The sequence below is a fragment of the Dipodomys ordii genome, unplaced genomic scaffold (assembly GCF_000151885.1).
Source record: "Dipodomys ordii isolate 6190 unplaced genomic scaffold, Dord_2.0 Scaffold25, whole genome shotgun sequence".
Classification (NCBI taxonomy): domain Eukaryota; kingdom Metazoa; phylum Chordata; class Mammalia; order Rodentia; family Heteromyidae; genus Dipodomys; species Dipodomys ordii.
This window is the reverse complement of record NW_012267241.1, coordinates 11,716,739-11,744,023: the sequence shown is the minus strand read 5'-3', so window position 1 is coordinate 11,744,023 and position 27,285 is coordinate 11,716,739. Positions and strand designations below refer to the sequence as shown.

Below are 27,285 nucleotides of genomic sequence, written 5' to 3'. Positions count from 1 at the left end.
ACACACACACACACACACACACACACACACACACAGAGGTATACACAGATACAAATACAAATGATGCTGATTTCTTACCTTTAGATTTTGCTATGTCAACAAATCTGAGAGCCACTCATTACATGCCAGATAGGACCCAAGTTAAAGAGGAGAAGCTCATATAGTTAATGTTCTGAATAAAGATCAAGGCCCCCAACCATCAAATATTACCATTACAAAGCTGAGTTCTGACTTCACTAAAGGTGCCTAGTACTTCCTAGAAAAAGTGTCTCCTTAATTTTCTTTTGGGGGGGGGACAGAGCAGGAAGAAGGGAAACATGCTTACTGACCCACTGACATGACTACAAGGACCCAAGGACCTTGATTCCACCAAAAATTCCCCAAATAGTCCATTTTCTTATTGAGTATCTCTCTGCTTGTGGCTGAAGGTTCCTCCAAGATCCTTTAAGTAACAAAGGGAATCTGTGCAGACTTGAAGTTTCTAGGAAGTAAGAGATGGGGCCTCTCTCAGGAAACCTTTGTAGAAATGAGGGCTCTATCTGGACAGCTAAGCAAAATGCCTGACATGAACTGCCCAACATTTATGGCTGTCCATGTGTTGCTGCCAACCTTTTGGCCACCTCTGCCCTTCATGTACCCTATTGAACCCTGTCAAGCAGCCAGACAGAACTTACATGTTTAAGCTGCCCCTGCTCCCATGCTTTACTTGTTCATGCTTTACTTGAAATGGTCTTTCTCATCTCTCTGCTCTTCCTTTATGTATATTCTCTGAACTCACATAAAACAAAACCTTCATGAAAGTTATCATTCATTCCCAGCTAGAAGTTTCTCTTTGTTCTATGATTTCCTACACACATTATCTGTCTCTCTCTTCTATTGTTTATCACTTTTTGGCTGATTTTCATCTGCTCACTTTCTTTTTTTTTTTTTGCCGATCGTGGGGCTTGAACTCTGGGCCTGAGTGCTGTCCCTCAGCTCTTCAGCTCAAGGCTAGTGCTCTACCACTTGGGCCTCAGTGCCACTTCTGGTTTTCTGGTGGTTTATTGGAGATAAGAGTCTCACAGACTTTCCTGCCTGGCTGGCTTTGAACCATGATCCTCAGATCTTGGCCTCTTTAGTAGCTAGGATTACAGGCGTGAGCCACTGGCGCCTGGCACATCTGCTCACTTTCTACGTCAAACTGAAAGCTACCAGGATCCATAGTCCAGGTCTTATGGTTGTTTGTATTTTTAGCATTGGACCCAGTAATTCCATAGTTTTAAAACTGGGTTCTTCACAGACTCAGGATTCCAACGATGTTTCTGGAGACCAGTCAACGGAGGAAGAGTGGACAAAGGCCCAAAGACCACTGGTTCTCAATCCTGTGCTGTGGGTGTGTTTAGACTTTAATTGTTCTAATGCACTGGGATTCATGTAAATTTTTTTTTTAGAATGGACTCCACTAGAGATAGAAACAAAGTGTATCACCATAATACATATTATCAAACACATAAAGATAATGCTGTCTGATCCTTTTAGTGCGTCCTTTCTTCAGGTATAACAACATACAATGATCAAACTGAGTAGCAAAGGTTCAGAGTGGATGTTACTCAAAAAAAAAAAAAAAAAAAACCAATCCAAAACAACAAACCCACATCAAAGCCAAAAGTCCTTTCTCCTATTTGTAATGACTTTTTACTTTTTCGGGAGTTATGCATTGTAATCATAGGCTCCGCTAGCCATATTCCACACAGCTCCTGACTGATCTTTTAGCATGATGGGAGATCCATCAAGCTCTGGGTAATGTTTTAAGATCTAAGCATAACAATATGGCACCTGATTCTCCTCTATGTGTGTGTGTGTGTGTGTGTGTGTGTGTGTATACACAGACTCATGCTTTACCTCAGTGTACTGTCAGGGATACATGAAAAAGTTACAAATGATGCTTGATGCCTCCTGGTTCCTCTGCTGTCTCTCATATTCTATACTCCTCTTTCAGACATCCTATCACTGCAAGTGACATTAACATCTACTTTTGATCTGCTAAACACCCAATTTTTCTTTATTGCTCGCTTTCCTTTACCTCCCTCATCCATTCATTGTCAGTGACAACTGTTGGTCTATCTTCAAACTATATTCCAAAGCACCTCATTTCTCCCCACCACTTACTGTTACTAGCTGCTATAGTCTAGGCATTGTCACCAAATACTTCTGTTAGAGCAATTACCTCTTTCTTGGCCTAGGGTCTACTTCCTATAACCAGTTTTCTAGGAAATAACAAGTCAGGGTGGGTGGGTTGTTTATATGTTTGCTTATTTATTCTGTAAATGAGAACCCTGGGTCTCCACTCTGCCATTCGAGTTAATGCCTCTAGCTCCAAAGTCAGGTTTAAACATTTCTTCTTAAAATATCTCAAGAAGGGAAGTGGAGCTGTGGCTCAAGGGGTAGAGCACTAGCGTTGAGCTGAAGAGCTGAGGGACAGCACCTAGGCCCAGAGTTCAAGCCTCATGACTGATAAAAAAAAATATCTCAAGAAGTTTCTCATCCAACATAACATTCTCACCCGACTCTAACTCCTTACTAGTGGAGTAACCTAGTAACATTGGTATTTCAATCCAATTAAGCACATTTGTTCATTATGATAACCCTTTCTTTAAAAAAAATGAGTGGAGCTGGTAGTGTGGTTCAAATGGTTGAGCACCTAAAGGCAACCTAAAGGGCCCGAGTTCAAAGTCCAATACTGTCTAAAGAAACAGTACAGAGGACTGAGCATAGAGACAGAAAGATTGGCACACCACTCACAAGCAAACAACTTACGGCTTCAGATTTGGGAGGCACCGGAGGTGGAGGTAGGGCAATTTCTGAAGACTTCATTGCAGCTCCAAGAGTCTCAGGGACAAGAAGAGGAGAAGCTGTACATTTAGACCTGACAGAGCCTCGAGATGGGTCACATCTGCTTTTCTCACTCAGTGAGCGAGTGAGAGGCTGACGGCTGGGCTTGCCTTCCTCCAGCCAAAGCTCTTCATAAGGGAGTTCTGACTTTCCTTGGACACTCACAGACTCTTCACTAGCCTCTGGGAAAAGGTAGTCACTCCCACTGTCACCAGAGTCCTGATAGGGCAGGATGTCATGAGGAAAGGGAGCCCATTCTCCCCCCAGGTCCCGGCAGCCCTGGAGGTTGACCTCACTGTTGCCATGGAGATTGTTGCCATATACACAGACTGAAAGCCGGTGGAAGGACTGGGTAAGCTCATCTCGAGCATAGCTTAGGGAATTGGGGACGTGATTGTGGCCCGAGCAGCGGCCCTTCTTGGGACTCTTGCAGTCCTCGTTCCAGTCTGTTTTCACATCACGGACAGCCCGTGAGTACTCGTCAATGTCAAACTGCTCTTGACAGATACCCAGCCAGTGATGGACCAGGGTTTCAGGCCACAGCTCTCCCTTCACCAGGTGTTCAGGGAGGCTGAACTTGGGGACGGATAAGTGCAATGGAAAGTGCATGGGGAGGATCTTGTTGTTTCTCAACACACAGCAAACCACCACGGTCTTGGTCTGGATGTTCACAAACTTGTAGCGGTGCCCCTCTCGGATGAAATGGAGGTCATATGGGTTTCTGGGTGGAGGACTGGGCACAGTCACATTCACAGGGAGTCGGGTTTTCTCCACAATGTTACGGATGGTGTGTTCACCCTCTTGCATCTGAAGTTCCAGGGGACTTCGGGTGCTAAATCTGCCCTTGCACTGGAATGGAAGGCTGATACTTTCATTGGTCCGGTGATTCATGCAAATGAGGCATGGCATTTTGCCTTTTCCCAGCTTGCTGATGGAATTGAGCTTCCCAATCTTTTTGAAGATTGTGTTGAGGCGTGACTTTTCCTTGAAAGTCTTAGCATAAAGGATTTCTGCCTGCCCCATAAGAGTGAGTTCATCCCCAGTACACAGGGTGATGTTGTAAACTTCAGTGTCTTCATTGCATTCACCGGAAGCAACCTACAAATGTGATCAATCAAACTGCAGGTTAATGCCTTTAGTCTTTCAAACACACAGGTAAAGAACTTCCTATCAAGACATGGATATACACACATACTGAGGAAAATGAGGTATTTTAATATGGAATTTTGACAAACTACACTGGAGTGTGTATCAGGCATGTTTGAACCCAACTACATTCGCATTCATCCTTCCACCCAGAAATCCCACGTCTAAGAGTTTACCTAAAGACAATCTTCTAATATTATGAAACTATGCATGTATGTTCATTGCAGCGTTATTTGTATTTGCACAGTCTCTGAAATGATCTAAATGCCCAGAGGAGACCAACTAGAAGAGCTATAATATACACACACAATGGTCCTACGCAAAAACGCATGAAGACAATGGAGACAGATTAGGAGAATCCAGTCCTCCAAGCGGGTGTCTGGCTGAGGCTAAGTGTTGTTAGATAAAGGTTTATAGGAGAATGTCAAGCTTTGTTTTATATCTTTGTCTAAAAAAATCTTTCATGTCTTTTTCTTCCTAGCTGTCTAGTGAGTGAACTGACAGTGCTAGGCCAGGTACAGTAGTGGCTACTGCCAGGGAGCAGAATTGGGTGACTATCTCAGGTCAGACAGAGACATAGGTCAGCTGGGAATTAGTAGTACTGTCTCTTGACGTCCCGAGTCCTGCAAGGCTAAAAGTGACAATGCTGCTACTCTTGAAGTTCCATCTGAGAAGGTATAAACCTCAGCTTCAGTCCCATTGCTTTCGTAGAATCTATGGAGCTGTCAATCAACCAGCTGCTGCTTTCAGGATTACGAGAGCAGTCATCATGACAGCTGTAACTACTTTAAACACTTTACAGCTGCTAAGGAGACTCTAATCAGCCGCTGCCACCTGGAAGAGACTTCAGTCCAGCCAAAGAAAGTGCCACAGCTGCCATGACCACCACAGAAGCCATTGCTTCAGTTCCAGGCAAAATCACTTCCACAGCTGCTGTGTCAAGAGACTCTGTTTCAGTCATGATCACTCTAGACACCCTGTGATGACTTCAGAGCTCAGCACATCTCCCTCTACGCGCAGCTTCTCTTGACTTTCAGATGTCTCCTGCCCATGACAGCAGGATCAGGCTGGTCAGTCCAGTCTTAGTTACACTTGTATGATTATGCAAAAGGTACAGTTAGTATACTATACCAAAATATGTGTGCATGCTTTGCAAGTAAGCTATATAAGCAAACAATTCTCTCACCGCCTCTAGGGTGACTTCCTTTTCACATACTGTTGTCCCATTTGTGCTGCAGACTAGGCCCCAATAAAGCCTCATTTGAGTAGTTCTATGGTCTTTAAGCATGATTAGATTGAGCTATGCTGGCAACAAGAAGAACAGCAATTCCTGCAAGCATTGCACACATCCGCAGCTAGAAGAGAACTGATAAGTTCCAGCGAGTAGACAGTTGGAGAGACTGGAGAACTAAGATTGTGAACAATTGCAGAAGTGCTGAGCGGATGAGAGGCAATGGAGAGGTGAAGGATTGTGGAAGGCAAAAAACTATGAAGAGAGAAGAGCTGTAGAGAACTGGTCCCAGCAATGGGAAGAGCTCCAAAGAGTCAGTGTGAGTTGAGCAGCCACCAAAGGCTGCTGACAGAGCTATTAGCACTAGCAGCTTGTGCTGGGTGGCTGGCACTCAAAGCTCAGAGTTGTTGGCAACTACGGGAGCTGCACTTTGCCTATTTGTGATTTCCATATGAATACAGCAAAAGAACCTTTAGCTGACAGATTATTGATATACTGATATGAAATTATATGATACATTAAAGGGATAAAACCAAGCTGCAAAAAAGTTTATAAAATATACATACATTTTTGTTTAAGAAAAAAGGGGGCAGGGAAAAAATAAAGAAGGGGGTAACAAGGATCAATAGGAAATGTTCTCATTACCTTACTCATGTAACTGTAATTCCTCTGTACAGTATCTTTACAATAAAAAAAAGAAAAAAGGGGGTACGCATGTATTTTCTTCTTATTCTTGTGAAAAAAGGAATGGAATAAGCCAGCAAATAATGAAGTTGAGTACTTATAGCAGATAGGGTAGGGAGGAACCAAGGAAAAGTAACATGAGTGAAAATGGAATCTCTCTGAGTAAACTATTTTTACAGTTTTCCTTTTAGGATGTATGTGAATGTTATACATGTACAAAGAATTAAGTCAATAAGATTTAAAAGCGAACCACTCTGAATGCAAACAGAAATGGATAAAGCCAACTGTATTCCAAATTTGTAAAATAACTACTTTGGGTACAGAGACAACTAATCTGGAATGCTGCTCTATCCTAGGTATTGTCAGTCCTGAAAACTGCCTTTGACTGTGCAATGCTGGTAGCAGGGCAGTGGGAATGGGTGGGTGGATATTGATAATCATTTGTTCCCTTTAACCCTTTTTAAGAGAAATATGTACAGAAAGCATGTGAATCACTTTATGTATACAGTAAGACTGAGTAAATGAGTGAGTATGTTGATGTGTTGAAGATGACAGTTTTTGCTGTGGAAGGAATGACGGAAACATGGGATGGGTTAAAGCAGTATAAGCAGGTGAGCAAGACAGAACTCCTTGAGAACTGATTTAGAATTGGAGATTTTTAAATGATTCACATATATTCTCTCTTTCTCTCTCTTTCACACACACAAATAAACAGACACAGACACATACACGTTAGCTTTCTTCCCAAGCAACTAGAATCTAAAGTTCCTTGTGACCCAAACTATTCTCTAGTAAAAGGAAGCAGGATCCCTCGAAGAAATGACCAGTTCCAGGTGTGACACCGGAGAGATACATTTGGTTGTGCCAAATGGAACATTTGGTTGTGCCAGACAGTAAAGCATTCATAAGACAATGAGCATGTGTCAAAAGAACACAGGAGGGGTGGGGAGATGGCAAGGGATGGGAAGGGGAAACAAAGGAGGAGGCTACAATGCTTGATAAGAAATGTACTCATTATCTTGCCCATGTAACTGTAACCCCTCTGTACAGTATTTTCACAATAAAAAATTAAAAAAAAAACCAGGACCCAGCCTGAGTTGGTTCCTACTGACAGCACCTGGGACAACTTGTGAATCACAATAAATATACCATTATAATCAAATTATAATCAAATAAAATTAAAATCTAATTATAATTTAATAATATAATCTAATAATATGTTTTATTATAATCTAATAAAATAAAAACTGCCAAGTATAAACTGACAGCAAAAAAAAGACAAGTGAAGAAAATGAATGGGGAAAAACAATATGGAGAGATTGAATCAGAAAAATCTGTTTTACAGCTATCATAGTAAAGATTGGTAGACACAAGATGACCAGTGAATGCTGAATGCTTCAAGTTTGAAAGAAGTTATATGCATGGCCTTAAGTGTTTTCCTTAGTTGAGATGAGGTAAAAGACAACACCTTGACTAGACCATCAAATTAAGTACCACCAAAAAGAGGCATACCAGCAATGTATAGTCAGAGCTGCTCAGGACCTCACCTATGTAACATCCCAGAACCTAAACATGAGGAAAGATGAGACAAACTGAGCAATACTTGTCCTTCCTCCTTCCTTCCTTGTGTTGGGAATGGAGATTAGGGCATCAACTATGCTAGAAAAACACTCTATCACTGAGCTACACTCCTAGCCTGAGAAACATTCCAGTACAATGGCTGGTATAAACTTTTTTTGTTGTTGTTGGTCATGGGGCTTGAACTCCAGGCCTGAGTTCTGTCCCTCTTCAGTTCAAGGCTAGCATTCTACCACTTGAGCTACAGTGCCACTTCCAGTTTTCTGGTGGTTTACTGGAGATAAGAGTTTCATGGCCTTTCCTGCCTGGGATGGCTTTGAATCATGATCCTCAGATCTCAGCCTTATGAGTAGCTAGATAGGTATGAGCCATGGGCGCCTGGTTCAGTGTATACTCTTAACTCAATGTTCATGCAAGAGAAAAGATAAAAAAATGATTTCAGATTAAAGTGAAATGAACAGAAATAAAAAGTAAATGCAAATGAAATATGCTGGATCAACTGGTAAATTTTGATTAGGAAGGGTAAATAAATTTGCTTATTGCTAAGGTACCAGATTTCTGTAACAAAATACCATTATTCTTCAGTAAAATACACTGATCTATTAAGAGGGAAAGGGCATAATGTATTCAACTTACTCTCAAATGATTCAGAAAAAATGTAAGACATATGGTATATTTGTTCAGATGAGGGTGTGTGTGAGGGGGTAGAAGATGATAAGAACAAATGTGGGCAAATGGACAATAGTAAAAGTTGGTCAGTATTCAGTGAATTTGGTAATATTTTTTAGAAATAAAATTATTTAAAAATTAAAAATGGGAAAAGAAAAAAAAAGACATTAAGTTTTTTTTTTTTTTTAATTTTTGCTTACTGACTTTTCCAGATGACCTGTTGAGTCTTTTTCTTTTTTTGGCCAGTCGTGGGGCCTGAACTCTGGGCCTGGGCTCTGTCCCTCAGCTCTTCAGCTCAACGCTCGCGCTCTACCACTTGAGCCACAATGCCACTTCTGGCTTTTTCTGCTTATGTGGTGCTGAGGACTCAAACCCAGGGCCTTATGCGTGCAAGGCAAGCCCTCTACCACTGAGCCATCTTCCCAGCCCTATTGAATCATTTTGTCTGTGGTGTGTACTGTGCATTTTCTTTGAAATATATTAAATGTGTTGATGTTTTGTCAGGACATGGTATCAATGGGACTTCCAAATAGGCAGATTGTAACTCTCAACATGTATTCAGATTTTTATTCCTTTATTAGGACTCTATCAGTTGTGAATGTTTTCAATTCAGTTATTGAATGTTTATTATTCTTCATGTATCATATCTTACTGCAAAAAGGTTTTTTTTCAGTTTATTCACTTGGTATTTTGAGACTATATCACAGAAAAATGACAAAAAAAATTTATACTTGATCTTTCAATTTCATACCTTCAACACTCTGGTGTTGAGTGTATTGAGTAATATGTCTTGTAATTCCATTTGCCTGAAAATTTCTATGAAGAAATTTAAAAATTTAATCAAATGTGGTCATTTATTTTAAAATTTGATGTATTACTTTAATATTTAATAGTAGATATCTAAATATTAAAATAACTATATGGTTTAAGTAATCTTACATGATAATGTGTATTTAATAGAGCATGATTCTCTCTGACAGTATTTGATCTATGATTTATAGATCTTTGTCACAGTAAGACTGGTATGGTTTTATTACCCTTTTCTTAACAGGTTTGGGTCTCAGGGTTATACGGAGGCTGAGATTGAACTTTTTGTTGTATTAATAAAAACAGTATGGGTAAACTGACTGATGATGTTTATATTGCTTATCGAGTATCAATTGTCAGTGTGTATTTAGAAAATTTGGTAGAACAATCTTTGTAAAGAGCCTCTTTCTCATCACCTCCCAGGTCATCTGTGTGTAATTTTAACCTCTAGAACAAACAATTTGTCAACACTAGTACTGTAAAAATAAAACAAAACAAAACAACAGCTCTGTGGTTACCATGGTAATGTGTATTTCTCTAAACAAGTCATAAATACATAAATGGCAGCACAATATTGTCTTAATTGCAATTCACCTTGCTAATGTTTAAAGTCCACTTTAGGTGACTCAGAGAAGTGTTATTTTTTAAGATATCAGATTAACTGTTTACTTTTCAGACTCAGTATTTACCTGGCCCTAACATTATACCACTAATGCATCCCCCCTTCTGTATTATGATAAGTTTTGAAATGTAAGTATATAAATGAATGCTAAATATTTGTTTAAAATGTTTTGGATTGGCTAAAAAGATGCACAGGAGGACAGAGGGAGGGTGCTGTACATCTACCTTCTCTAGGTAACAACTTATATGACCATGACACTTGTCATTGTGGTGTAGTACTATGCAGTAACCTTCAAGTTTTCTTTATATCTCACCCACTTTTCCCACTAGTGTCCTTTTTTTCTACACACTAGTGGAAACAACTACTATCTAGTCATCTGATATATGAGTTCTTTGGCCATGTTTTTCATGACCTTGAAGAAATAGCTTAGCTTTTTTCTTTCTTAAACCACTAATGTATCGTTTTTTTTGGGGGGGGGGTTGGTCATGGGGCCTGAACTCTGGGCCTGAGCGCTGTCCCTCAGCTTTTCAGTTCAAGACTAGCGCTCTACCACTTGAGCCATAGCTCTACTTCTGGCTTTTTCTGCTTATCTGGTGCTGAGGAATCGAACCCAGGGCCTCATGCATGAAGGCAAGCACTTTACCACTGAGCCACCTTGCCAGCCCTAATGCACCATTTTTTTTAAATGACAGCACTTGGGACATGTGAAGGCTTTCTTTTCTAACATGATCTGTAGCTTCAAGGTTTAGGCTATTTTATGACTTTGGTTCCCAAGCACCCTTTACTACTCACTTTAACTTTTGGCATACTTATCCCTACAGATACTACTTTAAGCTCCAATATTTGTAGATCAGATGCCAGCAAATGATTGCCCACAGTCTAGATCCAGCTCACTAATTTATACACAAGGTTGATTTAGGACACCATTAGTCCCATTCATGTATGTAGAGGTTTCTTTTACCGGACACTGACAGTGTAGAGTATTTGCAGCAAGTACTCTATAACCTACACAAACTCTAAAATATCTACATGTTCATTTTCTTGAAAGAGCTTGCCCATTTTGGATATAGATCAATGGATTTTGGAATTTGATTTATATTGTACTATTAATTTTATTAGCTAAACTACAAACTGAGCTTGAATCCTGACTTTACCATTAAGTGACCTCATAATGTTTATTTATTTTGTTCTGCTGGCCAAGTGAATGTATATGTGAACAAGGGCCTACTGTGCTTGGGACACAGTAGGTATCCAATAAATGATGGCCAATAGGACTACTGTTTTTATTAACAATAAAAAATTTTACTAGATGCAATTCAGTTTCACAGTATTTTTCACATCTTGCATTTTTACACTGATATCTAGGTTTTCAGTTACTACTGTTTCAAGCCCAAACCACTACTCCTTAGCATTATCCTTTTCTCTGTTCTGAGGACTAGCTCAAATTTTTATTGAATGTGTTATCCTAGAAAAAAACCTTATAACCAAATACAGCCTGAAATACCATTACAGCTATATCCCAAGGGAAGTAAGCATATACAAAGGATTCAAAATATACTAGTTTAGAAGAAACTAGCCTGCAAACCTCTGCTAATTTGCTGTACTTCTTTTTATTGCAACTTTGTAAAAAAACCTGGCAGTTTACCCAGTTGAGAATCACACACACACACACACACACACACACACATTCACTCTAGCAATAAACTATTTCCAATGAATAGACAAGGAGTCAATAGTGTCTTTCAAATATGAAGGAATAACAAAGCATGTTTGTTTCTAATCCATTAAATGTATACTTACTACATTTTTCTTAATTTACCTTTATAAACATCAACCTTCCACAGGGATGAAAATGATTGGTATAGTGGAAGTATTGCACATAAATGAACTGAAGAGAACGACAGTAAGCTTTTGATACATGCAGCAGACAGTCTTGCGCACAGATTAAATAGATCAAAGTAATCCTTACTAAATGTCAGTATCCGGGCGCATTCAACGGCTTTGCCTACATTTTTGTCTGTGTGTATTTAGTAAGTTACTCCCACTCAGTATATAAAAATGCATAACATATGTGAGTACAATCTGTAAGTCTATGTTTTCAACTCTGATGTCATCATTAATGCTGGCAATTAGCCCCACATAAATTATGAGACTAATGTACTGACCAATTTTGTGGTCACTGTCAGTGACAAATGAAGAATCTTATAAATAAATGTTCTTCCTTTGGCAGTTCAGCCAGTCTCCTTGAATTTCTACAGATGTGATTTATTTGCATAATTTCTTTCCCTTTTTATTTTTTTAAAGAGCAAAAGAAACAATGTGTTCCATCTAAGTGCTTTGGTATGTGTGCCTGGTTAACATTTCCAGTTTCAATGCTTCCTGAGAGGAAGTAATTCAAAGTGTGTTATCTAAACAACTCTAATAGGTCTAATCCAGGAAACAATCAGGGTTTTAACATTCATAATACCACTCAGAATTAATGTCCCTTGGTCAAGAAACATTTTGAAACACTAATAAATTTTTTTACATTCATGCATATGCACAGTGTGTGCATGTGCATGTGCACACACAGACACACAAACTGATTGTGTCTGTAATAGGCAATAAGTTCTCTAGTGACCAAACAGCAGGTTAAAATTCTAACTCTTAAGTTACAACAAGGATGGATCTGATTGACAGTCAATAGACAATGATATTATTAGTATTATATTAAGTCCTACCAAATTCAACTTTTATAACTCTATCCTTTGGGAAAATGGCAAAAATGAGAAAAAAAACAGCATTCTAAAAGTTAAGATAAATGTCAATTGTGGGTATGTATGTTTTTTTTAAAACAGGAAATAGGACAAGGCTGACAAATAGAAGGGCAATGATTTAATCTGACAGCACAGCAGAGCGTTTGCCAATTGGTAATTTTTCAGAAAAAGTCTCAAAATCTCAGATGACAAAAAAAAGTACTGACCTGTCTTTAAACACTAAAAAACAATTAACCCTGCAAATGTACCCAATTTATCATGCTAGAGAATGTTGATAATAAAATGGCATTTGACTCATCCTAAGTGAATGATGCAACTTTTAAACTGAAAAACAAAAATGAAAGTTGGCTGCATCTAAAGTTCATTTAATCTTCATCTGAAAAATTACTTTTTACATTTGACAAAACTCTGCATAGTCATCAATACTTCTTGACCTTTCTGGAAAAGAGCCAAGAAAAAGGCAGTAAAAACTAGAAGGACTCTGAGCAGCCACAAGAAAGGATGTAGCTGATATGAGGGTTTGTACGGATAGGTGTACACAATCCTTAACTTAGTGTACTTGCTCCAAGTCTAAATAAAACTCTGTCAAACATAGCTACCAATTTCTAATCCATGACAACCAGAAATGGAAATAAAAACTGGAAAGAAGGATTGTTATAACAAGTATTCTAATAGATTTAAGAGGCAACAAACAGAAAAAATTAAATGACACCAAAAAACACCAAATAATAAGGGTACAGGGTCTTTCTATATAAAGGCAAAAGTCATACACATCTCAAGAGATGTTAAGAGTGTCGATGAATTATAGAATAGGAGATGAAGTTAAGTTCAGATTTTGTTCAAGTATTCTCTTTAAATGGCAGGAAAGTAATAGGAAGAAAGTGAAAGGGAATTATAGTCATTTTAATAAAAAAAAGTTGTTAGAATTCACATCAACCCACCAAAGCTTGTTGTCTAGAAAGGAAATTCCTGGAGGAAATGATCCTTTATCTATTTTGGAAAAAACACAGGAAAAACAGTCTCCCTGATATTATTATAAAGTCAAACACAAGGAGGAGACTATTTTTTAGCTCTCCAGTCACAATCCTGGGACAGTACTTTCAACTGGAGTGGTGATCAGGGCTGAACTACAATCAATAAAAACTCCAAAGAACACCATTTCACTACTACAATTTTGCATTACTTTACAGGACAACCACAGGACAGTCAATGCATGCAGAATAATATCTACTAATAAGCTGCTTTAAATTTTAATGCAAATATGGTTAGAAAGATGGTAGAATGTAAATAATTACAGTAATTACAAAATCACAAGCACCCACTCACTTCCCCATTAATATATTTTCAAAATTCTGCTTACAGTTTCCTCTGTTAAAATGAGTAAGAAAAAATAAGATGACATATTTAACTGCTGTATCTATGGAAATGTAACTCCTTGGAAAAAGTGGAAGGTCTTTCATTTATTCAGTGTGTTTTTTTTTCTTTTTTTTGAGATGGCAATTTAAAAAAGGATATCTAACACATAAATATAAAAGTACACAGTTTTCTTCAAATCTGTGACTTTTGGAAAAAAATGGATTTTTAATAAGTTGAAAGCCTTGGATAAATTCAAAGTTCAGCATCAAGTTGCATTAATGAGTGAAACTTTAATTTGATTGAATTAATCTTTAGACATTTGTTTATTTATTCAGCAATGTGTTTTAGTCACTTTTCTCTAACACTGTTTCAAGTAATAGTGTTTTGAGTATTCATGTCTAGCTTTGCTTCTCTACTAATATAGTTAAAACGTGAATACTTTACAGGGGTATTTTTGGAGTTCATTTTGACCCACACTATCTAATTAACTAAAATATTATAACGATGATAGAAACAAATATCATGGGCTTGGGTACTGTCCTTTAGATTTTTCTCTCAAGGCTGGTGTTCTACTACTTGAACCACAGCTTTACTTCTGGCTTTTTGTTAGTTAACTGGAGATAAAAGTCTCATACATTTTCCTCACCAGGCTAGCTTCAAACCTCCATCATCAAATCTCACCTTCCTGAGTAGCTAGGATTAGCTATACCCCTAGCCACTGGTGGCCTGGCAGGATTTCACTTTTTAAATACTAGCATCATACTATGGTATAGATACACTATCCATTACATGTGTAACATTCACAAAAGCATTCAAATCGGTTATATCAAACTATGTGTTTTAGAAAATACAAGAGACAGGAGAATTTTGGCTACATGTTAGGCCATATACATTACTTACTGACTATGTTTATCTAGCTTAAAAATGAATTCAGATAGAAAATAGGATGTTAAAAAACCTCAAGTCTGTAAACAACCTCCTAGTCCTGTTGGATTATAGGATTTTGTTATTTTATTTTGGGTTATATTTCTCTATTATATACATTCTCTGAATCTTTTATGATACTGTCTCCTATTTTAAAACAGGCATCTCTGTATATATATACACACAACAGAATGCCATTAAGTCTTAAGAAAAAGGGAAATAATGCCGGCCACTGGTGGCTCACAACTGTAAATCTAGCTACTCAGGAGGCTGAGATCTGAGGGTTGCAGTTCAAAGCCAGCCTAGGCAGTAACTTGCTGATACTCTTATCTTCAATAAACCACTCAGAAAATCCGGAAGTGGCACTGTGGCTCAAGTGGTATAGCGTTTGCCTTGAGCTGAAGAGCTTGGGGACAGCGCCCAGGCCCAGAGTTCAAGCCCCATGATTGACAAAAATAAAAATATAAATAAAGAAAAAGAAAAAGGGAAATAACAATAACATGGGCAAACCTGGAAGATACTATGTTAAGAACCAGTCACAAAAAGACATATTGTATGTTCTCACTCTTCATGAAATATTATACACACACACACACACACACACACACACACACACACACACACGTAGAAAATAGAATGGATAGTTCCCAAAGAGTAGAGAGTGGGAGAATGGGGAGATCTTGGTCCAAGATGTCAACAGATGAACTGTCTCTTGAATACTTCAAGTGATGGATATATTAATTAGCTTTATTCAACCATTCCACACACCTATACATCACTCTCTAAATACATGCATAAATACATGCAATTACAACTTCTCAATATTAAAAAAGGGAGTTACCTCTACAATCCTTCTCCCCTCCCCATCAGCATTTCTGTTGCTAGGCAATGACACCTTTGCCACAGCAGGTGTCACATGCAGTAATTTGGAGCTGATTTGCAGGTGACAGGGCTCTTAGTTCAGCTCCTACCCAGCTTGGATGGTGCGCAAAAGGCAGCAGCGGTGACCATGAAACTTTCTCATTTCGGAGTAGGTCAGTTTCCTTAGTTGAGACAATGCAAACTTGTTCTTTTGCCTCTGGGGGAAATCTCTGCAGGAACAGCTGAAAGAAAGCCCTCACTGGCTGTAAACTAAAATAGTAACATTATAGATTCCAGCCTGGAGGATTTGGGCTGCTTTAGACTCCAGGGTAGTAATTTCAATGTATAAAGCTGTGGAGGCGGAGCAGTGAAGACAAGGTGCCAAATCAAAACTGCCTCTTCTTCCCTTTCTTTACAGTGTCACAGTGAGGACAGAGCTTGCATTAAAACTTAATTGGTGGCAGAAAACCCATATGTGGGAAAATTTCTCATCATCACTTGGCTGAGTCTGAAAGGGCTGAACATGTTTAAAAGAATTTATTCACTATAACTATAATATGTATGAAGCGAGGAGGTATTTTGAAACAATGATAAAAACTGCTTCTCTGTAGCATGTTCTCAATATTAAAACACGGGGTGTGAAGTATTAAAAGAGTTAAGTGAAATAGAATGGTGTGGTGGAAATATTTCTTAAATATGAAACTCTTTAGTAAGATTTTCTTACAGGGTCAGACAGTAACTCTTCTGGCTCTCTTGCAACTTGGAAGCTCTGTTGGTGTGAAGCAGAACCAGACAATATGTAATCAAATGGCCACGTTCCAGCACAATTTAATTTGGAATAATAGGTGGCCTAGCCATGGGCCACAGTTAGCTAGCTCTCATTCTAGACACTTGCAAAGGACTCAGGTGCATTATTTCATTTAATTCTGACAACAAATCATAAGGTGGGGAGTATCGCCCCCATATTGCAAGTGAAGACTTGAGGGCTCAGGAGGTGAAGTAGCCTTCTTGCTGTCATGGTCAGCATCTTGACCTGGGGCTGAACTCAGCTCTAGGTCAAGAGTCTGAACCATGACACCATCTCAAGGGTGTTTAGGTCACCATGACTTTGTTTAAAGAAAGAAGCATAGCCTGAAATAGTTGATATGGCAGTTTTTATTATTAAAAGGCAAAGGATTAAGCCTTCAGTTGGGATGGCCAACTTAGAAAGAAAATGTCTTGAGCCTGGGAAGGTGGCTCAGTAGTAAAGTGCTTGCCTCGCATGCAAGAGGCCCTGGGTTTGATTCCTCAGCACCACAAAAACAGAAAAAGCCAGAAGTGGCTCTGTGGCTCAAGTGGTAGAGTGCTAGCCTTGAGCTGAAGAACTAAGGGACAGCACCCAGGCCCAGAGTTCAAGCCCCATGACTGGCAAAAAAAAATGTCTTTTGACTTTGGAACTAAACATAAGAATAGAGATGGTGCTGAAAATAGTAAGTGAGTGGTAGCGCCCCAGCCTTAAGCAAAAAAGCTAAAGGAGAGTGTGCCTAGGCCTTGCTACTGCAGTCAAAACCAAACCAAACAAAGTTAAGCGCTAAGACAGAAAAAGCCTATTATAGTTAAAAAGGAACAGAAAAGCAAGTAAACAAAACCAAAATTCTCACCATGTAAAGAAAAAAAAATGGATAAAGGCTTTAAAAAAAGCAATGTGACAGCAGCAGGTGACTGCTTTTCTAAAAACAAGGTAAGCTCTTAGTTTTGCTCTTAGTTTTGAGGGACTGGTTAAAACACATACAAATGATCAGCAGAATCATGAAGACTGATTTTCATGAATATCTTGCCCCCTATGTGGAGTTCCATGTGTCATATAGCATTTCCAGTTCTATGGCTCAGTGCTACCCATTCATCTGAGTTATCATACTTCATTAGCATCTAGGCTAATCTGGATTACATTCACCTGGTAGAAGAGCACATGTGATTAATAGCACATCACTCAGTCCTGCATCAATGAGGCCATGGATGCTGGAATAAACAAGATGGTTGAGGGACCTCACTTGAATTTTACCTTAACAAATCTCTCCCCTACCGTAAGCACTGGTTAGCTTATTTTCCAGGCCTTGGTATTGATTATTTTCTTTGGGTCAAGGCTACCAGTGATTTCCATTTGCTAAATTTGAGACTGTATTTCATTCAGTTACTAAGCTGCATTTGATACAGTTATTTAGTCCTGCTTCACATGTGGCTTCTGGAATATTTGTGGCCCTCCTATCTCACTGCAGGGCCCTAAATGTTGAAATGTTCCAAGGCTCAATCCTCTGCTCTCTTATTTAACTATCTAGTCTCTGGGTTAGGGTTTCTAAGTCCTGAGACTTAATATTTTGAAGTGGACAATTCTTTGTTGTGAGGGTCTCTCTTGTGCACTGTGGAATGTACAGAGCATTCCTGGCCTCTGTTCAAAGAATGTCTTCTATCATAGTCATGACAATCAAAATTACAGACATTATAAATGGACCCTGACTGAAAATATTGCTGTTGTGTTCAGCTCAGCTGTACCCACAGCTTCAAATACCTTCCCAAAGGTTATGAGCCCAAATGTATATCATCCCAGACTCCAAGTTCCAGATTTGTCTATCTTCTCCTCCCTCCCTCCATTCCTCCTTCCTGCCATTGAGATAGTATCTTGTCACTATGTAGCCCAGGCTGCCAAATGTCTTGTTTATCTCTACTTGAGGAAGGAGGGGAACACTTATTTATTGTCTACATTCCCTACCAAATTGTGGTTTCCTTGAAAATAGGTATTTGCATATTCGCTCCATATTTCCAGAGACCACAACAGTGCTTGGCATGTAATAGGAGCTCAAAATATACTTGATGATTAACTATCTAATTCACGTAAGTTCACTTTAGAAAATCAATCATTGATGCTTCAAATTCTTACTACAATTCACTTAAATTTGAACCTCTGAATATACACGTTTTATGTATATGAACATACACATAGAAATATTTATTTCAAAGAATATTCATGTCTCTTGAATATTATGAGAGTTGCAATTCCTAAGTAAGTTCTATGTTCAGTGGTGGGCCCTACAGGTCTGATTTATGCGTTGAAGTGGAAGGAACAAGGTGAAGTTTTCTAAGGAGGTTTGAAAGTTTTACAACCAAACAAACAAACCTGTTTCCTGGTAACCAGCCACCACAGTGAATAGACAGTGCTGTTTTTCATTTTTTTTCTTCTCCAGAGAAAGTAGTGACCAACCATGCCATTTTTAAAAAATCAACTCAGCTCTCTCACACACACTATAATCATGTCTACTTTTAATTAAAGAAGACCATAACTTTCAATGTTTACTTCTGGCTCAGGTAGTATCCAGACAAACCTTCCCATAGCTCTTCTCTATGTACTTACTTACTTGGGTGGTTATTTACTAAGTGTGCAAATTTTTGTATATCAATTGTTCCCTGAGTAGAAATGAGTCATGTCTTAATGACTGATACAAGCTGGATGTGATGGCTCTTAAATGTTTGTTAAGTCATAGAGTGAAGATATTAAATATTTATGTTTGTACAACCTGGAACTCAGCTCATATCCAATCAGCTCTATGGATATTATAAGCTCAGTTTTATATTATACATACTTTAATGACTACACTCAAACATGGTATTCTATGTAGTAAAATCACTCTATCAAATGTATGAATTCTAAGATAATATTTTAAACCACTGTTGATTTAATGCAAAAATGTTTGAAAAGTTGATAGAAGCATCTTTTAAAAATACTGTATATGGAAGTGGAGATATGGCTTTTATGGTAGAACAATAGCCTTGAGTGAAATAGTTAAGCTAGCCAGGCAACAGTGGCCAGCACCTGTAACCATAGGTACTCAGGAGTCTAAGAGCTGAAAATTGTGGTTTGAAGCCAGCCCAGGCAGGAATGTCCATGGGACTCTTATCTCTAATTAACCACCGAAGAGCCAGAAGTAAAACTGTGGCTCAAGTAGAAGAGCACTAGCCTTCAGAGCCCAGTCCCTGAGTTCAAGCCCTAGGACTGGCATGTGTATGTACTCATGCATAGATATACACACAAGCAGTGTTCAAAAAGTAAAAAAATAAAAACAAAATACTGTACATGACTAATATGGAATGCTGAATTTTAATAGTAGAGGAAATCTTAAGTCAAAAACTTTTTGAAAAAAAATTTTAAAAAATAAAAATTTTTGATTGACTTTTCACCATTTATTAGCAGATAAAATATTTTAAGAATAATTTACAAATATTAACTTTCTTTTCTAAATATATTTTCATTAGATTAAATATTTTAAAATTTCAGGAAAGATTTAAATCATATTTAGATGCTAATGGAATTAGACTTCTTGGGATGAGGAGTATATCCGTGGTAAAATATTTGCTTTAGTATGATTAAGGTCCTAGATTCAGTGCCACAGGAAAAAAAATGCACAGAAGAACAAAACATAGTTTCTTTTATTTTGTCCGTGGTGGGGCTTGAACTTAGAGCCTGTTCACTGTACTGAGCTCTTCAGCTTAAGGCTAGTGTTCTACCACTTTTAGCCACAGCTTCACTTCCTGTTTTGTGGTGGTTAATTGGAGATAAGTTTCTCATAAACTTCGCTGCCTGGGCTGGCTTTAAACTGCAATCCTCAAGCTTTCTGCTTCCTAAGTAGCTAGGATTACAGGTGTGAGCCACCACTGCTCAGCTAGAAAACACAGATTTAATGTATGAATTAATGAATCTGGAATTTAAAAATGAAGATGTTCTCACATACTTTCAATATAAATGAAAGAGGGCTTTCTTGATAACTTAAAAATACTGAGACACTGAAGGCATTAAAAATTATAGAGACTTTGTGTGTGTGTGTGTGTGTGTTGGTTGTGGGTCTTGAACTCTGGGCCTGGGCGTTGGCCCTCAGCTCTTCAGTTCAAGGCTAGCGCTCTACCACTTGAGCCACACTGCCACTTCCGAGACTTTTTTATATAAGTGAAATTTACCTAGTAAAACATTTTACAAAATATAAAATCTGATTCACTTTAACAAAATAGACTACACGAAGTAGACCACCACTGCTGTATTGTAGAACTGGAAGTGAGAATGACAGCCAATACAATAGAGCCACTTCTCCAATCAGGAGGCTGCCTGGGTACTCCTCCTTTCCTGAAGAATGTGGGTAGAGTGACTCACCCACAAAGACACTGGTGCATTCTTGGGCCAAGAAACCATGTAGTATGCTGTTCTCATAGATTTCTAAGAAACGGGAATCCTGCCTCCCTAAATCTTGAAATTCTCAGAGAACTTCGCTTAGCTGGACTTCCTGTAGAAAAGAGGTTAAATAGAAAATCCTTTCAATGTGAACACTGTCTAAAATGTTTGATAGTAATTGTGAGTGTTGATGTAGGAGATGTGTGGGCAACATGACTGAACCTAGTGGCACTGCTTCATCAGCAAGTCTGGTCAAAGGAGCTCCTTCAACATATTAAAGGGGAATGTGCTGTTCCTTTAAGAATGCAAAACAAAGGAAGCACAGCAAACACTATCTGTCTTTTCTCTGGGTAAGATTCTGTTTATCAGTTTTCTCTGCATATATTGAGATAGACAGTCTACAAAGAATGGAATGAATACATGCTGATCTCAGAATAAGCTCTATAAGCCTTTTGTTTTTCCTTTTTAAACTTAATATATTTGTTCATCATAAGCAGAAAACCAGTCTCACAGAAGAGCTAGTCAAACAAATGCTAAACATTAGGAAATGAAGTCCAAATTACAAAAAAAAAGTCTTCTAAGATTAATGGAGGGGGTCAGAATGTGCCAAAGTTCAGACAAAGTATATTATATGTGTACATGAAAATGTTATAATGAAACTTTTTGGTAAAATTAATATAGGCTGATAAAAATAAACTTAAAATGTCCTTGATCTCTTCTAGCAATTTTATTTTTGAACATATCAGGTTTATGTTCTAATAAAAGATAATGCTAATGAATACGGAAGGTAATTAGGAGTCAAGTCAGCTCTATCATATATGCAGTTTGGCTGCTGACATTAATTAGCTTTCCGGAGAAATGGAATCCTCTGAACAGCACAGATACGCACTTGCTATGTATATACAGACTAGAAAATTGAATTATTTTAGTGAAGGCAAACATTTGGGTCTTCAAGAGCTACCTTCACGTTGAATGTTATTTCCTCCATTACGTATACACGTTCAGGAAACGCTTTAGCCACCTCCTCCACACTGTTGAAGTATTGCACCGGCTCTTTTATATCTCTGTCTTGTTCCAGCAGCTTGAACTGCCCTAGAATACATGACAAACAGAAAAGACGTAAGATGTTTATGTTGGACAGCTGTCACTGTGGTGACAACATCCTCTTTCCTTCCACCAACTCTTTTTTTTATCAAAGAACTTTATTCATCATAAAAAAGTTATCATGACAGAAGGGTTAAGCTAGAGCATATATACACATATGTGATTTGATCTCAAGAGAAAACTTATTATCTTCTATGAATTACTGTGGATTTTGTGTTTTAACATAAAGTTATCTTGTCATTTAGTTGGATTAGAACACATATAACACTTTAAAATCAAGTCCCAGTATCCTGGAAGAACTAATTTTTTTAAGTCAGTATTTAAAATAGAATAAAATAAGGACAAGGGTTGTGGCTCAGCAGGAGAGTACTGTCTGGCATGCCAGACAAGTTTGGGTTTGACCCTAGCACCACAATAAGACCAGCACAACAAATAGTAACACAGAAGAAAATAATATCATAGACTCTTGGCTTTCACAGAATTCAAATTCTTGGTTTCAACTACCCACAAGAAACAATGAAGACTCACGAGCTATCTGAGTGTGATGGTGAACAAAGGTGCAGAGGCTCCAATGTGCTGAAAGGCTGATCTGTGGGGTCAGCCTGGTTCCAGGGACTAACCCCTACCAGCCACATGACATATAAGGCTCCCTCTGGCTTCCTTTGATTGAAATTCATGCCAGTAATTACACTATTGTGGCATGCACAATTTGGGGGATTTGTGAAGAACTCTGAATGTATTCCTAAAAACATCAAGAACCTATTATGTTGTTTGTGCATTTTCAATATTAATAATACTGCTGCTACAGTCTAGTTTGTTTTCAGTTTAACATAAAAGACCATATGTAATCAAATCAAAGACACAGTGGAGTTATCTTGTTAGTAGGTATTTTCTGAATTTTTCTTAGAAGCAAATTAAGGAATATCATGAGGAAGATCTCTGAGAATGTGTCTGTGTCAGGAAACTTTCATTATATGCAACACATTTATTAAGTGTCTTCTAATTAGAGGCATTATATTAGATTCACCAATGAAAAAGGCAGAACTCACTGTCTTCCTGAAAGTTACATTTGGGTCAGAGACAGACAGCAAATATAATAAAAGAGGTTACAGGATGTGAGTGGGATGTGCTATTGAACTTAGGGCAGAGGGGGAAAATGGTGTGAGCAGGACAGTCACAAGATAAAGCTGATTTAGTGACCTTGGATGTGGGTAAAGGACAAAGATGCTGGTAGCTAACTAGAGTGGAGTTCTTAGACTTCTAGATACAGGCAGGAGACCAGCTAATGACCCTCAGGTAGATGAATGCTTGCTCGGCATGCTCCCGTGTGACTGGAATAGGGTGGGAAATTGGCAAGAGAGAAGAGAAAGAATGTCAAGAGCGAGTGAAGAAGTGATTTTACCAACCAGGCTCACTCTGGCTGCCATGTTGGAAGTGGCGCTGTGGCTCAAGTGGTAGAGCGCTGGCCTTGAGCTGAAGAGCTGAGGGACAGTGTCCAAGCCCAGAGTTCAAGCCCCACAACCGACAAAAAAAAAAAAAAAAGCAAGATGCAAGGCATGGGGGCAGAGATATCAGGAGGTTCCTGTAATCTTTAAGTATAAGACAGCAGGGGGTTGTCAATGGTGAGAAGTGTTGAGAACATGGCCTGAACAATCAAGGGTACAAAACTGCCATTAACTGAGTTGGACTGGTTTAGAGTAGATGGAGGACTAGAAATCAGTCTGGACATATGTCTATTGGATATAAAATACAATGAAGGCATCTATGGATGTATAAATGAGAAGTCAGGAGAAAGGTCCAGCTGGAAATAATGAACTTGTCTATGTCAGCCACATATAGACAGTGTTTAAAGCTATGATATTTTATGATAATGCTGACCATGGTTTTGAGTATAAGTAGGAAATAATTCTAAGGTATACGGTTCAGGACACTGAGGAAGACTAGCCAGGAATATTGTCAGAGGCAAACCAAAGGAGGGTGCATCCTGGAAGCCAGGAGATCTGAGTACTTCAAGGATTGAGAGCAATGCTGAATGCTGCTATGGGACAGTGAGATCACAACTGTGTGAGATTTAAGTGGGAGTTTGAGGAGAGTGGGATAGCTGGACAGAACTAAGTTCTGTTCAGATGATGCTTAGGCAGTACTGGTATAGAGAGAAGGGACACGAAGCAGTGACTACAGGTAGGAGGTGGAAGTTAGATGGGGGTCATTTTGTTGTCCTTGATATAATGCGAGAGCGATACTTTGTTTGGATATTGATGGAAATGACTAAGAGAAAGGATCAAGCACCTGGTAGAGTGGTTCAAGCTTGTAATCCTAGGTACTGGGGAGGTGGAGGGAAGAGGTTTGCAGGAAAACCCATCACAAGCAATGGCTGGGCATGGTGGTATGCTTCTGCTATTCCAACTCTAAGGGAGAACAGTGGTTTGGTGCAGTGACACATACATGCTTATCTACCCCAGTGATATAGAAAAGCACCAGTAGGAGGATCACAGTCCAGACAGTCCAGGGGAATAAAAAGTGACAAGCTGCCTCAGAAATAAGCAACGAAAAAAAGGCTCAAGTAAGCATGAACCTTGAGTCTAATCCCCAGTACTGAAAAAAAAAAAAATCAGTCGGTGTGTGAGCTAACTACAGGAGCAGAGAGGATGGATCTGACATGGTAATGGTAGCCTCCAGATAGAAGCACAGACAATCCTTCTGTAACTACACCAGATATAGTATAATGTAGGAGCTCACAGAATCTTCTTTTTACTGTTTAAATTCTTCTAGCCAAAGTTGGAACAAAGTTACTGGTTGAGAGGCATCAGAGGACTAAGGAAAAAGAAGACTGTCAGAAGTTCACTCATAGGGAGTAACATCACAAGACTGCTAGGATGTATTAAGTTCCTGCTTAGGGTTTGATGGTTTGGAATTGAGTGAAATCAGAAAGTATGACCATGTTTTCCCCAGCCAAGGTAAGATACACAGAGGCTGGTGCAAAGTAAAGATTTGGATTTGGCCAGTACTGTGAGCATGAGAAATGAAAGAAGGCAAAAGAGCCAGGATGCAGGCATGTGAGAGGTTATGCTGCCCGTCCATGGGCCTTGAGCTGGCAAAGAGGGATACAAGAATTTAAGTGTGAAGGAAGAGAAACAGTGGGGAAAAAAGATTGGTATCAATGGATAGTCAGCTCTGATGGAGATTGTGTTTTCTTTATTTTGGAAGGAATCAGTTCAAAAGCCATAGATGAAGAGCCAGGCCCCTTAAAATCATTATCATGTTACCAGGAACCTCAAAGAATATTTTTCAGGAGCTGATCCAAAGACTAGGTTAAATAAACGTTAAAGTATCCTTCAAGATTAAACAGATGATCCCTCAGCATTGCAATAGGATATATCAGGGTAAAAGATAAAATTTATAGGTTCACTTGGTCAGATCTCTAGAACATCCTAAAGAGACACTGAATATTTGTGCCAATATTTCTGGTTATGTATAATTGTGATGTTTATTTTCTAATTTATTAGGTAAATATGAAATTTTATTTGTGAAACCTAAAGACAATTCAAGCCATTTGCCATGAAACCAGGTATACTTTTATGAAAAACTGCCAATGATAATCAACTATTGAGAAGTATGAATGAGTTTAATTTACTTAAAATGTGTGACAAATGTTAGAAAAAATTTCTAACATAAAGAAATCTGTACATACACCAAACACTAAATGGCAGATGCTAAAACTTTTGAATTATGCTCTCCCTACCCAGCAGCCACATTAAAATAATAATAATAATAATAAAGAAAGCTTTGTGGCTCATGCCTGTAAACCTAGCTTCTCAGGAGGCTGAGATCTGAGGACTGTGATTGACGCCAGCCTGAGTAGAAAAATGTGAGACTCTTATCTTCAATTAATCAGGAAAGTGCCTGAAGTTGAGGTATAACTCAAGTGGGTAAAACACCAACTTTGAACAGAAAAAAACTAAGCAAGAGCAAGAGACTCTGAGTTTCAGCCTCACTGCTCCCTGCCCCTCTCCCCCAACACAGATAAAAAGAAGTAGGACACTAATAAGGGCACTGGTGGCTCATGCCTATACCCCTCAGCTACTCAGGGGACGAAGAGCATGAGGATATCAGTTCAAGGCTAGCCCAGGCAACACATAGTTATCTAAAATTAATTACTTAAATTTCTTACATTACAAGTGACTTTAAAATCTAAATAGTCACATGTGACTTCTTCTGGCTGAATTGAACAAACTTGTTCTGTATGTATTTTAGCCTTTCTGGACTAAATGGTCTCTGGTGTGTAAAACCAGCCTCACACAACATGCAAAGGCGTGACAGCAGCCAGGCTCCAGTAAGACTTTATTTACAAAACATGCGGCAGGTCAGATGTGGCCCTCAGGCCACAGTTTGCTGACCTCTGTCCTGCTGGATAAATTGGAAAGTACAGATCGGGCTAGGGGCAAAACAAGACAGCAGAAGTGAAAATGACCAGCTCATTCATCCCACACTAACTAAATAGTCACACCATGGTTTCTTGTGAGGTTCCTGAAGCCAATCCTAAGCTGCCCTTGTTGATTTTAGAACAGCCATTTTCCCTTAAATACATATCTAAAATCAAAAGTGCAAGATGCAGAAGCAGACTTATATTAGGAGGACAATTTAAATGATCAGACAACACAAATGCTTATATTTTCTCACCATCCTTTCCAAAATTTTTATAAACTTTTACTCAGCTTCTATTCTTTAAGAACAAATGTGACATTCCTTGGTTAGTCAACTTGACATAGTCTGGGAAAGATACTGGCTATGGCATTGGTAAATTCTCTGTGACTGCTGCCGCTGTGACTTGGAAATTGGAACTTGTTAGAGGCCAACCTTAGAGACTGGATGACTTAAGAACCAGTCCCTTGCCAAAAGAGAAATCAATTTACACAACACATATTCCCACAACCCTCATGCAGAGGAACTAATTTTTTAACAGACCATTTCATGAATAACAGAGTCTTTTGCGCCACCAAATAAACATTTGAAGCTTGTGGAAACATCTGTTGTGAGATGTTACTGTCAAACTCTGTTCTTGGAGAGGGAGGAAGTTTCATTGTCTTTCGACAGCTTTGATGATTTCATAAAACTTCTCCATGGGAGAGCAGATCCATCTGCCAGGTCCTGAAACTCCCAGAAACAAATCCAACACCAATGACATGCTTGCCGATTACAATCTAAGTGACTTTAAGGTACTATTTAGAAAGCAAAGATCCATGCTTTATTTATGCTATGTCTAAAACTTGATTCCATAATTAATATTCTGGTAAGGAATGTCATCTAGAATATATTCATTATTTTTGCCTCTCAAGATGGTCTCAGAGATAAAGCGGCCACTGGATAACACATCAAGCATAGCCTAGAGCACAGTACAATGCTAAAGGACTGTCCTAATAACACCTCTTTTACTTAGCAGTAAAGACCATGTGTCAGAAATGAAAATGAAAACAAATGTTGCTAA

General features: G+C 38.6%; 1 protein-coding gene across 1 annotated transcript in view; it reads right to left on the bottom strand.

The window, feature by feature from the left end:
* Garem (GRB2 associated, regulator of MAPK1) overlaps positions 1–27,285 on the bottom strand; it is a 174,409-nt gene that overhangs the window by 18,136 nt on the left and 128,988 nt on the right. Inside the window, exons 3-4 of the mRNA XM_013014792.1 lie at positions 21,658–21,788; positions 2,797–3,969 (exon numbers count right to left, since the gene is read on the bottom strand). Of these exons, the coding sequence (XP_012870246.1) occupies positions 2,797–3,969; positions 21,658–21,788 (1,304 nt within the window). The remainder of the gene's footprint in view (positions 1–2,796; positions 3,970–21,657; positions 21,789–27,285) is intronic.